The sequence below is a fragment of the Vigna unguiculata genome, chromosome 1 (assembly GCF_037176805.1).
Source record: "Vigna unguiculata cultivar grain cowpea cultivar isolate G323 ecotype 2 chromosome 1, ASM3717680v1, whole genome shotgun sequence".
NCBI classification, from domain to species: Eukaryota; Viridiplantae; Streptophyta; class Magnoliopsida; order Fabales; family Fabaceae; genus Vigna; species Vigna unguiculata.
Window position 1 is genome coordinate 5,952,366 of NC_140792.1, and position 17,026 is coordinate 5,969,391.

General features: G+C 41.4%; 2 protein-coding genes across 2 annotated transcripts; both read right to left on the bottom strand.

Moving 5' to 3' along the window:
* Positions 1-3,327: 3,327 nt before the first annotated feature.
* LOC114187575 (uncharacterized) lies at positions 3,328-11,064 on the bottom strand. Its single transcript, XM_085665600.1, is given in 5 exon segments — positions 3,328-5,600; positions 5,602-7,302; positions 7,489-7,943; positions 7,945-8,890; positions 8,927-11,064. Coding segments are annotated over 5 exon segments (6,975 nt in total). The 3' UTR covers positions 3,328-3,865.
* Positions 11,065-12,225: 1,161 nt separating this feature from the next.
* LOC114187584 (uncharacterized) lies at positions 12,226-13,238 on the bottom strand. Its single transcript, XM_028075866.2, has 2 exons — positions 12,552-13,238; positions 12,226-12,396 (listed from the first exon to the last, which is right to left on the bottom strand). Exons 1-2 carry the CDS (start codon positions 13,236-13,238, stop codon positions 12,226-12,228), a joined length of 858 nt encoding a protein of 285 aa, XP_027931667.2.
* Between the last annotated feature and the right edge of the window lie 3,788 nt (positions 13,239-17,026).

Consider the following 17,026-nt stretch of genomic DNA (forward strand, 5'->3'; position numbering starts at 1 on the left):
CAAGGATCACGTAGTTCTTAAAAAGATATTTTGTTTAAAAACGTTGATGTTTTTGTATTTTTGAAATTTTATATTTTTTGGTATTTTTGAATTAATTGAAAATATATGTCACACGACGCGAGCGGTCGGACAGACACTAAAAAAAAAACTACTTTTCGGTATTTTCAAATTATTTGGAAGAAAGTGTCACACGACGCGAGCGGCCGGACAGACACAAAAAAAGAAAGAAAACCTTTTTTATTTTTCTATATTTTAATTTTTATGATTTTCAAATATGTTTGTTTTCCTTTTTAAAAAAAAAAAATAAATTTATAAAAGGATGAAATTATTTAAGAAGGATAAAAGTGGGAAACAAAAAAAGTAAGGGTGCACGAGTAATTAGTGGGGTGCACAAAGCAAATACAACAAGCCCAAAAACAATAGACAAAGGCATGGGGGTGCAGGAGTATCACATGTGGGAGGTGTACGGAGTAGAACAGTTAGCAACCCAAGGAAACTCGTGGGTGTGTAGAAAATTAATATTGGGGGTGCGCGAGAAAAAAAAAACATACAGACCCAATTTTAATACACAAAAAGGTGGGAATGTAAAAAAGGGTGGTGCAAGAAGTGAAGTGGGCTGCGTGACGGAATTAACCTAAACCCTAGCAGCTCCTGAATCAAAAGCCAAGCCATCTCTCTATCTCTCCCGACGACACCAGGATGCCGCCATCGGTCACCTCTGTCTGCTTCACCACGCCACCGCACGATCAGCTTGCCGGCGACACTAATCGACGCCGGAGGCGTCGACCTCTCTCTCGGTGGCACAACCATCTTGTTCTCACTCACGCACCGGAACGTAACTCCGAGAGACCAACGCCGCAGCGCCTGCAACTTCCACCGTGAACGCTGTCGCTGCCGCGACCAAAGCGTGCCGCCAATGGTGCCAACTCCTCCTTCTCTGCGCGAGGATTTCTTCTCGGTCCAGGCTTCGCGTGTTTCGCCGCCAGCCCGTCGTGGTTGTTTTCGCGTCGCACCACCTTGCCGCCACCGTCGAGGGAACCGCCAGCGCCACTGGTGCGAGCAGGGCACGCGTCCTCTCCTCTAATCCGCGAGATCGAACAGAGGCCCACGGCAACGATGTTGGTGAGCAAAACTGGAGCCGCTGTCATGACCACACTTTCTCTCTTCTCTGTTTCGATTGGATGTGGCTGATGATGAATGTAATGCAAGGATAGAAATAAACGTTTGGTGCTGAAATGGGGTTCTAGTGTTGTGTGATGTTGAATTGCAGGGGCGAGGTTGTAATAGAAACAAGGTGGTTTCTATTGAGGATGAAGAATGGGTGTGGTTGTAGTGCAGAATAAGAGTCCAAAATTGAATCTGTTATTTGGTGATGAAGGTTCGTTAATGGCGGACTGGTGTGGGTTTATGATGAGGGTGATGATGGGAGAGTTTGTGCTGCCCGGAAATAATGGGGGTGGAGTGAAAATGAAAGGATGAGTGAACTACGAAGGATGATGGGATGCAGTGTGGATGACCGTGTGAGTACTGCTTTCGGGTCTATGTCCCTTTTTTTTGTTAAAGTTAGTGAAATTGTGTTCTGCAAAATATAAGTATACATAAAATGTGTTTGGATTCTGGTTTGACAATTTCTTGTAGGTAGAGGGAAAGATGATGGTGAGGTTATTTTCCAGCACTCATTCGGACAACAGTAACACTCATATCATAACATATCTTAACAATGGCAGATAAAAAAATAATATAAAAAATAAAAAAAATAAAAAAAAAAACAAAAAAAAACATTGTGCTCTGTTCTTTACTATACCCAGGTGCGATGGGAATAAACAAAATGAACAACAGATGTAACTATGCTCACCTCAAACCATCTTTCATCCATACATACAGATGTAACTATGCTCACCTCAAACCATCTTTCATCCATACATTCATGAACATCAGTATTGAATCACGTTAACATAATTCATACACCCATGAACATCAACAGCAACATCAAGTCACGGTAACATAAGCTAAGGAAGAGTTAAGAACACTTACCGTGAAAATAAAACTTAATGCACTAACAACTTTGCTTCCGTTTTCCAATTTGACTCCTTCTCTCCCTTATTGACTTCCAGTGCCCAATCCCTCTCTGTAGTAATCCCAAAAAAAGACCCCTCCTCTCATGAATCTTCCCCTTTTTATTATGTAACCCTCTGCACCTTCCAATTTTGAAATTTGGGACCAGACTGAGAGCAGATGTTGCTTCCTGCTCCTTCAGCCATCATGACCATGCCACAGACCTTTCCCAATACAAAACCATGATAGCATAGCATGCTTGGGTCTGACAAAAGAGAGGCTTTACGTTACCTTTTTCTTTCCCCTTTCCCTTCTCTCTGTTTTTTCTTTTTTTTTCTTTTTATTTTTTATTAAACTAGAATGAGAGACGTAAAACAAAAAAAGGAGCTGTAATAATAGAAAGAAAAATAATGTAATAATCAAAATAATAAGCCCAAATAAACAAATAAATAAATAAAACAAAACTAAAATAAAATATATAAAAAAAAAAATAATAATAATAAAATAAATAGATAATTATTTTTCTCAAACCAAAACATATTTTTTCTTTTCTTTTCTTAATTATTTATTTATTTATTCTTCTCAATTGAACTTTAATTAATTAATTAATTAATTATTTATTTTATTTTATCATTGTTACCCGGACGAAATTAGGTGTTGACAGCTGCCCCTCTTTACTTAGATTTTACTTGATAGTATGAAATTTTACCTTTCATAGGTTATCAAAGTAAAAGATGAGTAAAGATAAAAACACTAATTTCGTTTGGGTTTTAAAGGAAAAGAGGAAAAAACAAAACAAGCATATACAAGACCAATTCAAAGAAAAGGGTCGTGATCAAAAGAAGAAAACAAACTCGACCATTCTAAAGGAGAGGATCATGACGTGACAAAGAAATCAATGACCATTCCATCGGAGAGGGCCTTGATGTGAAGAAGGAAAATCAATGACCATTCCATCGAAGAGGGCCTTGATGTAAAGAAAGAAAATCAATGACCATTCCATCGGAGAGGGCCTTGATGTAAACATAAGAAAATCAATGACCATTCCATCGGAGAGGGCCTTGATGTAAACATAAGGAAATCAATGACCATTCCATCGGAGAGGGCCTTGATGTAAACATAAGGAAATCAATGACCATTCCATCGGAGAGGGCCTTGATGTAAACATAAGGAAATCAAGGACCATTCCATCGGAGAGGGCCTTGATGTAAAGAAAGAAAATCAAGGACCATTCCATCGGAGAGGACCTTGATGTAAACATAAGGAAATCAATGACCATTCCATCGGAGAGGGCCTTGATGTAAAGAAAGAAAATCAATGACCATTCCATCGGAGAGGGCCTTGATGTAAACATAAGAAAACTAAAGGGAGAAAGTCCATATATGAAAGGAGAACCCGAAGTTTGATTTTCATGTGTCAGTAAACACTGCTTGAATGCTTAACCGACAAGATTCAATCCTTAGGCAAAAGATGTAATGCGGTGAGGATGCATAAATGCATGGATGCATGGATAAAGTTCATATGAAGCTTTATTTTTTTGCCTTTTTATTTACTAATTTTTTTTCCACGACACCCTCCAAAAATGAGTCTACTCTTAGTGAATGTACCCGTGATGCCTCGTTAGTATGCACATACTTTTATTCCCTTCTTTTTTGTTCATTATTCTCTTTACGAACTCAGCGTGACATTCATTGCTTTAAATTTATGGAGAGAAACAAATGGTGTTTATTGAATGAAAAACAAAGTAGAATACAACAAAATTTGGAGACAATGTCAATATCCCCTAGTAGCACTTCCTATCAAGGAATCATCATGCATAAAACTTTTTGACCGCATCAGAATTGACCGGTAACGGTAACTCCTCTCCATCCATCCTTGTGAGAATTAGTGCCCCACTAGAAAATGCTTTCTTCACCACATACGGGCCTTCATAATTTGGAGTCCACTTGCCCCTATGATCCTTTTGTATAGGTAAGATCTTTTTCAAGACTAGCTCGCCTTCATGGAACTCTCTAGGACGCACCCTCTTGTCGAACGCCTTTTTCATCCTTCTTTGGTATAACTGTCCATGACACACTGCCGCTAGCCTTTTTTCCTCAATGAGATTAAGCTGGTCAAATCGGGCCTGAACCCATTCTGCATCTTCCAACTGGGTCTCCATTAACACTCGTAGGGATGGGATTTCTACTTCGAAGGGTAGTACTGCCTCCATTCCGTACACTAGAGAAAAAGGTGTTGCCCCAGTTGATGTACGTACTGAGGTGCGATACCCATGCAAAGCAAAGGGAAGCATCTCATGCCAGTCTTTATACGTGACCACCATTTTCTGTACAATCTTCTTGATATTCTTATTAGCAGCCTCGACTGCCCCATTCATCTTTGGACGATAAGGAGAAGAATTATGATGCTGAATTTTAAATCCTTCACACAATTCGGCCATCATTTGATTGTTCAGATTGGTGGCATTATCAGTGATTATCTTGCTAGGCAACCCGTACCTACAAATTAACTCTCTCTTTATAAATTTAGTCACAACCTTCCTAGTCACACTAGCGTAGGAAGCAGCTTCCACCCATTTAGTGAAATAATCAATTGCAACTAGAATGAAGCGATGTCCGTTTGAGGCTTTTGGCTCTATAGCCCCGATGACATCTATCCCCCACATTGAAAACGGCCATGGGGCAGACATTAAGTTTAAAGTAGTGGGTGCCGCATTGATATTGTCTGCATACTTATGACATTTCTCGCACTTTCTCACGTGTGTGCAACAATCATTCTCCATAGTCAACCAAAAGTAACCAGCCCTCAAGATCTTTCTAGCCATCGAGTGTCCATTCATGTGTGTGCCAAAAGTTCCTTCATGAACTTCCTCCAATATTGACTCGGCCTCTTTTGCATCCACACATCGAAGGAGAACCATATCATGATTTCTCTTGTACAACACATCCCCACTCAGGATAAAATTTGCAGCCAACCTTCTCAGTGTCCTTTTATCATTCTCAGATGCTTCTTCGGGGTATTCTCTAGTTTTTATATAGCGTTTAATATCAAAATACCATGGCTTACCGTCTAACTCTTCTTCAATGAAATGGCAATATGCTGGCCCTTCATGACTCTTCATTTGGATCATCGGCATTACCCCATCCTGATTAATCTTGAACATCGATGATAAAGTAGCTAAGGCATCTGCCAATTGGTTATCCTCTCGCGGAATATGGTGGAATTTAATGAAATCAAAATACTCCACCAATTCCATGATATAAGTTTTGTAGGGAATCAACTTCTGATCCCTAGTTTCCCATTCTCCCCTTAGGTGATGGATAACCAACGCTGAATCTCCATATACATTCAAAATTTTTGCCTTTGACTCAATCGCGGCTTGGATGCCCATAGCGCATGCTTCGTATTCAGCGATATTGTTTGTGCAATTAAAACACAACCTTGCTGTCATTGGAATGTATTGGTTTTCTGGAGATATTAGTATTGCCCCTATACCATGTCCCATGACGTTAGAAGCCCCGTCGAATAATAACGTCCATTTCTTTATCTTCTTGGTCATCTTCAAACAAGGTCATGATGTCCTCATCCAGAAATTCGGGTTGCATCGACTGATAATCGTTAACGGGTTGTTGGGCCAGATATTCAGCCAAAGCACTACCCTTGATGGACTTTTGAGTGACATACACAATGTCGTATTCTGACAATAGCATTTGCCACCGGGCTATCCTTCCAGTGAGAGCGGGCTTTTCAAAAATATACTTGATAGGGTCAGTCTTGGATATCAACCAGGTAGAATGACTCAACATGTATTGTCTTAGACGATGGGTAGCCCATGCCAATGCGCAACAAGTTCGCTCTAAAAACGAGTATCGCTGTTCACATTCCGTGAACTTCTTGCTCAGGTAGTATATGGCATGCTCTCTTTTTCCAGTTTTGTCATGTTGACCCAACACACAACCCATTGACTCATCAAGTACCGTCAAATACATAAGGAGTGGCTTCCCCGGTTCGGGCGGGCGTAACACAGGAGGATCTTGTAGATATTGTTTGATTTTATCAAAAGCAGTCTGACAGTCTTCATTCCACTCAACAACCTGGTTTTTACGCAATAGCTTGAATATTGGTTCACAAGTGGCGGTTAACTGGGAGATGAACCTAGCAATGTAGTTCAGTCTGCCCAAGAAACCCCGTACCTCCTTTTCTGTACTGGGAGCAGGCATTTCGATTATCGCACGCATCTTGTCGGGATCGACTTCTATCCCCTTTTGACTGACAACAAAACCCAACAACTTTCCAGATCTCACACCGAATGTGCATTTTGCTGGGTTTAGTTTAAGTTTAAATTTCCTCAATCTCTCAAATAATTTCCTTAGGTTGAGGATGTGTTCTTCTTCTGACTCAGACTTGGCGATCATGTCATCTACATAAACCTCGAGTTCTTTGTGCATCATATCATGAAAAAGTGCCACCATGGCCCTTTGATAGGTGGCCCCAGCATTCTTAAGCCCGAAAGACATCACCTTATAGCAAAATGTCCCCCACAATGTGATAAACGTGGTCTTTTCCATATCTTCAGGTGCCATCTTAATCTGATTATATCCCGAGAAGCCATCCATAAACGAAAATAGCGAGAACTTGGCTGTATTATCCACTAATGTATCGATGTGCGGTAATGGGAAGTTGTCTTTTGGGCTCGCCCGGTTCAAATCTCTATAGTCAACGCACATCCGAACCTTCCCATCCTTCTTGGGCACGGGTACAATATTTGCCACCCATTGAGGGTATTTTGCCACAGCTAGAAATCCAGCGTCAAATTGCTTTTGCACTTCTTCTTTAATCTTTAATGACATTTCTGGTTTCATCCTTCTTAGCTTTTGTCTGACTGGAGGGCATTCCGGTTTGAGTGGAAGCTTATGTTGTACTATATCAGTATCTAAACCAGGCATATCATTGTACGACCAAGCGAACACATCCCTAAACTCCTTTAGCAGCACACACAATTCTTCTTTCACTTCTTTCTTCATACTCGTGCCAATTTTCACTTCTTTCTTTTCATCCCCCTCACTTAGGTCAAGCACTTCAACATCTTCTTGATGGGGTTTTATTTCCCTAGATTCTTGTTCCACTAATCTCATTAGTTCAGGGGAGGGTTCGGAGTCACCTTCATAATCATCTTCCATATTATTGACAGGGTGCTTGAAGTTAGGGACATCGACATTGTTATTTTCAAAACATTCATTATCATATCTGCATTATTTGAGTTTATAAAAAAAGATAAATAAACAAACAAACAGTGAAAAATGCAAACAAAGATAACAAAGGTAGCAAACACAAATTGATTATCACGCTGAGCATAAAGGAAAAGGTGTCATCCTGTTAAGTCATGAATCCTAAAGCTCCGGGTAAAGCAATAGGATAAATTAAAAATATTACATTTTAACCAAATTAAACATCACGGGTAGATCCAAAGTCTCCCAATTGTTGAGTAGCGCATTTGGAGCACAAGGCTGCACAAAAACCAAGCTTTCAGGTTCATCTTCATCTCTAACAGCTGCTATCTGACTAGTGTTGATCCATCCCGCGCTGCGGAAGCTATCTCTGATGTCACAGATGCGAATCTTTCCTAACCCCAGTCCTTTTCCTTGGATTCGAGCCACACCGCGCTCTCTCCTTTCTTCCGCCAGCCTCCTCTTATCCTCTCTAGTAGGCTTGTATCCAAGGCCGTATTTATTCTTTTTCTCGGTGACTTCTAAAGGATACATCAATCCTTGCTCGTACTTGCCTAGCCCCTTTCCGTACTCATATCCCTCTTTCAACATGACCTTGGCCGTCATAAGGGAAGTACGCGACAAGTGTGGGTTCATTGGAAAGGGCTCCACATAGGCATTTCCCACAATTTTCCAAAGATTGGAAGGCTGTCTCGAGGGCTTCCTCTGCTGCTTCAATATAGCGAGAAGATGAAGGCCCACTTACTAAAATATCTTCCTCCCCTGAAACAATCACTAATTTGTCACCCATGACATATTTTAACTTTTGGTGCAAGGTTGAAGGTACTACGCCCGCTGAGTGAATCCAAGGACGACCCAACAAGCAACTGTATGCTGGAAGGATGTCCATCACTTGGAAAGTTATTTGAAAGACACATGGCCCTATTTGGATCGGCAATTCTACCTCTCCCATTACTTCTCTTTTACTCCCATCGAAAGCTCTCACTATCATTGCACTTGGTTTCATGTGAATACCTTCACACGGTAGCTTTCCCAATGTTGTTTTTGGCATCACATTCAGGGAAGATCCATTGTCGATCAATACACGTGCTATGACATGATCCAAGCATTTTACAGAGACATGGAGGGCCTTGTTGTGTCCCCTCCCTTCAGTAGGTATCTCTTCATCGGTAAACGTGAGGTAGTTGTTAGCAGTGATATTGTTAACAATTCCCTTAAAACTGTCCAAAGAAATATTTTGCTCCACATGCGCTCCATTGAGTATCTTCATTAACAACTTTCTATGAGAGGTTGAATGCATGAGTAGTTCTAAAAGTGAGATTCGAGCAGGCAGGCGATTCAACTGTTCGACCACTTTATACTCGCTTTGTTGTATGAACTTCAAGAACTCGCAAGCCTCCTCATCAGATACTGCTTTCCCATCATCTTTTCTTAGACCCTCGTCGGTTTGGATGGTTTTCCCTTTCAAGAGTTCTTTAGCCTTTTTAGTATTCGCCGATTCATTATTGCCAACTCCATCTTTCATCAAGTTTGGAGGCGTAAAGATTCGACCACTTCTCGTAATTCCACCGACGCCTGATATATTTTTCACCACTGACTCACCACTGCTAGGTTGACCACCTACCCGTTGTTCCTCACCTAACACGTATGCACCATATTTCCATGGGACAGCTTTCTCACTTTTGTAGGGAAATGGGGAGGGTGTTTGGATAATAACAGATTGTCTTTCTTGAATTGTCGGGGTAGAGGTGGATCTAGTGAAATGAATCACCAATGGCTCTGGCAAAGTCACACCGGGTTCCGCACCATCTTGTGCAAATACTTCATCCTCCATGTGTCCGTGACATACTTGCACAAAGTTTCTGTCTATAAGATTTTGTAGAACATCCTTGAACTCTGTGCATTCATCGATAGAATGTTTAGCACTCGGATGGAATCCACACTTTTTACTCAGGTTATATTCTCCTTTTAACAAACCCAATTTTAATAGTGTCTCAAAAACAAACCGCTTGGAGCTTCGAATTTCATTCACATCCCTCACCAGTCGGTGTTTCTTAACCTCAATGGCATTTGTCGAAGGGTTCCCAAGACCAGAAAGGGGATTAGCCTCAACACTAGGTTTGTCTTCATGGAACTTTATCCATCCTGAGTTGATTAAAGCTTCCACCTTGTGTTTAAGGGACACACAATTCTCAATAGAGTGACCAACTCCCCCTCCGTGATAATCACATTTGGCATTTGGATCATAATTCTTGGGGAACGGAGGTTGCACAGGCTTCATCGGACAAATGGCCACCAAACGCTTTTGGAGGAGATGAGGCAACAATTCCGTATATGACATAGGAATAGGAGTGAAATGAACGAAGTTCCTCTCTTGATTCCTCCTTAGATTAGCGTTTTGTCCCGCGTTTCTGTTGAAATTCGAGTTAGGTTCGGTTTTCCAAGCACTGTTTGGAGCACGTTGTGGTTGATAAAGATTCGACGGTTGATAAAACCCTTGTTGCTGAGGTCGTGTTTGATGAACAGACATTGCATTGGCCACATAAGGAGGTTGGTTCAAGTGTGCTCGATAATTAATCGTAGGAGCCCGACTTTCCCACACAGGCATCACTGAGGCCGCTTGTACTTCTGCTTCTTTCTTCTTTCCGGGAATAAAATTAGGTTTCTTAGGAGTTGCAGCCGCGAATGGGCCATATGCAATCTTTCCGCTTTTTAACCCGATTTCTATTCTTTCCCCTATGATGATGATATCAGCGAAATTGGAAGACACATTCCCCAATACATGCTCATAAAATGGTGATTGCAGCGTGTTTACTAACGTCGCCACCATCTCCTTATCAAGTAGAGGTGGCTCAACCTGAGCAGCCAACTCTCTCCACCGTTGTGCATATTCCTTGAAAGACTCAGTATCCTTCTTGGCCATGTTTTGCAATTGCAATCTATCTGGCGCACTATCTGTGTTGTATTTATACTGTTTCACAAAGGCGTCGGCCAAATCCATCCAGGAATGAATTCGAGATGGCTCCAAGTGTGTATACCAATTCAATGCTACCCCAGCCAAACTATCTTGGAAACAATGTATTAGCAATTTTTCATCATAGGCATAAGCAGCCATCTTTCTACCGTACATTGTCAGATGGCTTTTAGGGCATGTGGTGCCGTGATACCTTTCAAATTCTGGGACCTTAAACTTGTGTGGTATCATCACACCAGGAACCAGGCTTAATCTCGCCACATCACCGAACCCATAGCTTCCACCACCCTCAATGGCACGAATCCTTTCCTCAAGAATTTCAAGCTTACTCTTAGCCCCATCAACAACAGTGGATATTGCTTGGACTGTAGCGTGTGGTGCAGCTTTAGTCGCAGCATCTGCATCGATGAATGTTTTCGGAGGCTGGGGCGCCACAGTCATCCTCGGTCCTGTGAATGTGACTGTCTCATTCATCTCCGCTCCTGTCACGGGTGTCGAAGCTAACATCGGCCCTTGAGTACCGTTCGATAGTGTGTTGTTAGCTGCAGGAAAAGAGAAAGAAGTTTGTTCTGCATCTGAATATTCTCCAACTGGAGGAGTGTATCCCAGAGGCAAGCCGTACATTGGGAACGGAACTGACGCGCCTAGAGGCGTACTATAAGAATGAGCATTCTCCTCGACCCTAGCGGATGAGGCCTCCCCTGAAGCCTTCAGTGACTTCAAAACCTCTAGGATTTGGCCCACTTGATCCTTTAGCTCGTTAATGTCAGCCTTCACAGCTTCATGGGCTTCTTCCCAATCTTTCATGCTTCTGTGGTTAGCTCGTGTGCGATAAGGGTGTCGTGGAAATTTTGCCGTCGTATTTGATTTTGCTCTATTATTTCGTTAAATGAAATGAATTATGAAGAATGAAAAGAAATAAAATGAATGCAAAACATTTATTCTAGTCGGAAATTTTAAAGCTGTGAGAACGTTAAGGTAAATATATCATAGAAATTAACACGAAACTGATACAACCCAACCATTAACAAGTCTTCTACATTGATTAAACAAGAAAAGAAATAAAACCTATTCCCTACCCCTGACTATCATGCTCTTCATCTCCCTCATCAACTTCTTGCAATGATTAAAGAAGGCTTCAATCTCCCTTGGCGGATTGAAGATCGGTAGTGCAGCCTCTGCTTCAGCTAATAATCGTGGGATTTCTTCAATTGCTCCATTCGCCAAGGCAGCTAGCTGTGAGAAACATCTCTTCCAATATTCTATAGTCGTTTCCTGCTCGGCCGTGTACTCATTCATCCGACTGATCACCTCTCGATGTTCCTTTTCCAATTCAGCTCTATGCCAACGCTCTTCGTCCATCTTCACCTCATAGGTCGACACCACCTCTCTCATTTGTTGTTCAACCTCACTAATTCTCATTTGAGCATTGTGCAACCGTCTTAGTGCTTCAATTTTCTCTCTCTTAAATTCTTCACACAACTGATCCCTTTGGCGCTTAGATGCTGCTGCTGCATCTCTCTCTCGGTCCTTTGATTTTAATGCGGTGCTTGCTGCGGCCAAATCCTGTTTCACTCTGAAAGCATGATCTCGTTCTTCTCTTTGTTGCCTAAGAATCCCTTCATACGCTTTTGTCATTTCCTCATTATCACGCCTCAGATCCACATACTCATGTCGGAGACTTTGAAGCTCGTTAATTAATTTGGCATTTTTTAATTTCATCTTCTCGATCTCTTCTTTTAGCCCTTTCACCTCCTCAGACTCAGCAGGTTCCAATCGCTCCGGAGCAGGGGAGTCCGATTTGAAAGGTAACTTGATCATATTAACCCTTTCCAGAATCCATCGTTGGTAAGATATTTTCCCGTCCATTACCCATGGCCTTGGGTCTTTTTCTGCACGCAAAACCTCACCCCAGGCACTCCTAACTCGTCGAATTAGATCTTGAGAAATTCCTTCTTCATAATAAGTTCATATGGCGACCAGAGATTTTGGAGTTGGAGAGCTCTTAATTGGACACCCAAACTGCCGTTGAGCCAGAACAGGGTTATAATTCACACAACTTCTGGTACCTATCAGAGGGACGTTAGGGAAATCCCCACAAGAAATGACATACGACTTGGCAGCCCAGGGACACACCATCTAATCTTTCCCCCATTCAAACCTGCACAGAATTGGGCCCATTCTTTCGCCCCTCGAATTTCAACGCCGCCATGTGGCAATTCCCCAATCTAACATTCAGCATTTACTATACCTAACCGGACTCGAGATATAAACCATACATATAATATAGGTACACAACATAACATCTTCTTCCTCTTGAGTGCGTAGCACAAATCCAAACCCCCGTACACATCAGCTAGAACCGCAGTGACCGGGCTTTCTGAATGAATCTTGTAAGCGACAAACACATCGATGGTCGCTTGATCAACAAAATTCTCCATGTTAGGGAAGAGCACGACTCCATATAGTGTGAGAGCCAACACATCCATGAACATCTCCCCTATCTCTTTCTCAGCCAAACGACGCAAGTGCCCTTCTAAATACCCTTGGGAGATCCCCTTCGAGTTGCCCTTGAAGGCCATTTTACTCTCTAGCTCAGCAGGGTGTACCTTCAAGATTCCTGCCAACGTAGAGATAGATGCTCGTTGCTCGGAATATCTGTAAGGGACTTTATCTTCCACCGACAAACCCAAAATTTGCTCGAACTCTTCTACTACGGGTGCCAACTGAAAATCCTGGAAGGTGAAACATCTGAGCGGCGGATCATAATATTGGGCCAAAGCGGTGACTGCCGACGCTTGGACTTCCACATTCAATAACCTCAATAAGTTCCCATACCGCTTCTTGAAAGCATTCTTCTGTATAGTCTTCATTTGTTGCACTATTTCCCTTAAACCATTCAGATTGCTATCTATAACCCTGATAGGTAACTTCTTCTTCAAGGCATCCGACCCTAAATTCCCTCCGACTTGAAATCCCATGTTAATTTCTTGTGTTTCTTTTTTTTTCACAAACTCAATCACAGCCTTAAAATTTCTGACCTAGAATCACAAGAAATGTTATGGCATGGCATGACAAAGTACATGTTATGCATGAACAAATAATCACAATGCATGTATGATGATGCCGTGAAAGAAAGTACAGACACATGACTTCATTGCTAATTCAAATAAAGCGAGAAAAATAAGATGAAAATTAAGGTAATGCACCTGTCTCCCCTTGTGCCTTATCAGAGGTTCGATGCCTAATGGTCCTAAGGTAAAATATATGCGCTCACCAGGATAGTTCCCTAATACTTAAGGATCAAGGTCACTAGAGCTATGGCGTACTTCTAGGCATTTCCCACAACAGTTGGTAGACAACAAGATGTGGGAGTACCAACGAAGTAAACAAACTCTAGCTGGGGTTCTCACAATGACCACTTGGGAAGTTCATCCACTGTGGCACTGCTACACAATCCCCTCTAACTCTAAGTTACACAGACCCGGGTATAGGGCCCCGCTCATGATATGCACAAAGTGTGTGTGGAGGGAGGATGATGCATACCATAACCCCCTCCTGCAAAACAACCAGAAAACTTCCCAGGCGGATATATAACAAAATATGCGAAACAATTTACACACAATCATTCCAAGAGATAGATATAAATAAATTAAAATAGAGACAAGAATATACAAATAAAAAAAGAGACAAAATAATAATAATAATAATAATAATAATAATAATAATGAAATAAAAGAAAGGGGAAAAAAAGAAATAAAAGAAAATAAATAAATAAAAAAGAAAGAAAAAAAAGGAAAACCACATTCAGTCCGCATATCTAATTAAATAGCTTGACTCTCTAGCTTCCCCAATGGAGTCGCCAGCTGTCGCAACCGGAATCGCGACGGGAAGGCGAATCGAAAAAAGAAATGGGTTTAAAAAAAGATTTAGGAGTCGCCACCATAATTATTCTGGAAAACTATGGAAAACCATAAAGATAAGACAAGTCTGCGAAAAACCATATTTTGGATTCGGGAGTCGGTTACACGTAGGGAAGGTGTTAGCACCCTATCGCGCCCGCCCAAGGGCGGTACCTTTAATTAAAAAATGCAAAGTTGATGTGGTTTTCAAAATATTAACTTTTCCAAAAAAAAAAAAAACTAAAAAGAAACAAAAATAATATTTTTTTGTTTTTTGGGCCCGACAAGGATTGACCTTGGTCCTACGTATTCTCATTAAAAATGAGAAATCAGGGTTACGTAGTTCTTAAAAAGATATTTGAAAAAAAAAAAATAAAATAATTGAGAAAAAAAAAGATTTGATTTTTTTAGAGGTGAACCTGACAAGGACTGGCCCTGCTCCTACGTATCTCACGGTGGAGAATCAAGGATCACGTAGTTCTTAAAAAGATATTTTGTTTAAAAACGTTGATGTTTTTGTATTTTTGAAATTTTATATTTTTTGGTATTTTTGAATTAATTGAAAATATATGTCACACGACGCGAGCGGTCGGACAGACACTAAAAAAAACTACTTTTCGGTATTTTCAAATTATTTGGAAGAAAGTGTCACACGACGCGAACGGCCGGACAGACACAAAAAAAGAAAGAAAACCTTTTTTATTTTTCTATATTTTAATTTTTATGATTTTCAAATATGTTTGTTTTCCTTTTTTAAAAAAAAAATAAATTTATAAAAGGATGAAATTATTTAAGAAGGATAAAAGTGGGAAACAAAAAAAGTAAGGGTGCACGAGTAATTAGTGGGGTGCACAAAGCAAATACAACAAGCCCAAAAACAATAGACAAAGGCATGGGGGTGCAGGAGTATCACATGTGGGAGGTGTACGGAGTAGAACAGTTAGCAACCCAAGGAAACTCGTGGGTGTGTAGAAAATTAATATTGGGGGTGCGCGAGAAAAAAAAAACATACAGACCCAATTTTAATACACAAAAAGGTGGGAATGTAAAAAAGGGTGGTGCAAGAAGTGAAGTGGGCTGCGTGACGGAATTAACCTAAACCCTAGCAGCTCCTGAATCAAAAGCCAAGCCATCTCTCTATCTCTCCCGACGACACCAGGATGCCGCCATCGGTCACCTCTGTCTGCTTCACCACGCCACCGCACGATCAGCTTGCCGGCGACACTAATCGACGCCGGAGGCGTCGACCTCTCTCTCGGTGGCACAACCATCTTGTTCTCACTCACGCACCGGAACGTAACTCCGAGAGACCAACGCCGCAGCGCCTGCAACTTCCACCGTGAACGCTGTCGCTGCCGCGACCAAAGCGTGCCGCCAATGGTGCCAACTCCTCCTTCTCTGCGCGAGGATTTCTTCTCGGTCCAGGCTTCGCGTGTTTCGCCGCCAGCCCGTCGTGGTTGTTTTCGCGTCGCACCACCTTGCCGCCACCGTCGAGGGAACCGCCAGCGCCACTGGTGCGAGCAGGGCACGCGTCCTCTCCTCTAATCCGCGAGATCGAACAGAGGCCCACGGCAACGATGTTGGTGAGCAAAACTGGAGCCGCTGTCATGACCACACTTTCTCTCTTCTCTGTTTCGATTGGATGTGGCTGATGATGAATGTAATGCAAGGATAGAAATAAACGTTTGGTGCTGAAATGGGGTTCTAGTGTTGTGTGATGTTGAATTGCAGGGGCGAGGTTGTAATAGAAACAAGGTGGTTTCTATTGAGGATGAAGAATGGGTGTGGTTGTAGTGCAGAATAAGAGTCCAAAATTGAATCTGTTATTTGGTGATGAAGGTTCGTTAATGGCGGACTGGTGTGGGTTTATGATGAGGGTGATGATGGGAGAGTTTGTGCTGCCCGGAAATAATGGGGGTGGAGTGAAAATGAAAGGATGAGTGAACTACGAAGGATGATGGGATGCAGTGTGGATGACCGTGTGAGTACTGCTTTCGGGTCTATGTCCCTTTTTTTTGTTAAAGTTAGCAAAATATAAGTATACATAAAATGTGTTTGGATTCTGGTTTGGCAATTTCTTGTAGGTAGAGGGAAAGATGATGGTGAGGTTATTTTCCAGCACTCATTCGGACAACAGTAACACTCATACCATAACATATCTTAACAATGGCAGATAAAAAACTAATATAAAAAATAAAAAAAAAAACAAAAAAAAACAAAAAAAAACATTGTGCTCTGTTCTTTACTATACCCAGGTGCGATGGGAATAAACAAAATGAACAACAGATGTAACTATGCTCACCTCAAACCATCTTCCATACATTCATGAACATCAGTATTGAATCACGTTAACATAATTCATACACCCATGAACATCAACTTACCGTAACATAAGTAACATAAGCTAAGGAAGAGTTAAGAACACTTACCGTGAAAATAAAACTTAATGCACTAACAGCTTTGCTTCCGTTTTCCAATTTGACTCCTTCTCTCCCTCATTGACTTCCAGTGCCCAATCCCTCTCTGTAGTAATCCCAAAAAAAGACCCCTCCTCTCATGAATCTTCCCATTTTTATTATGTAACCCTCTGCACCTTCCAATTTTGAAATTTGGGACCAGACTGAGAGCAGATGTTGTTTCCTGCTCCTTCAGCCATCATGACCATGTCACAGACCTTTCCCAATACAAAACCATGATAGCAAGAGAGGCTTTACGTTACCTTTTTCTTTCCCCTTTCCCTTCTCTCTGTTTTTTCTTTTTTTTTTCTTTTTATTTTTTTTTATTAAACTAGAATGAGAGACGTAAAACAAAAAAAGGAGCTGTAATAATAGAAAGAAAAATAATGTAATAATCAAAATAATAAGCCC

What these genes read in the sequence shown, in the direction of transcription:
- LOC114187584 (XM_028075866.2), bottom strand. Translation starts at nt 13,238, where the DNA reads ATGGGATTTCAAGTCGGAGGGAATTTAGGGTCGGATGCCTTGAAGAAG. An exon ending in GGAAGAAGATGTTATGTTGT is followed by an intron (nt 12,397 to 12,551) that starts GTACCTATATTA and finishes GGGAAAGATTAG; the next exon opens with ATGGTGTGTCCCTGGGCTGC.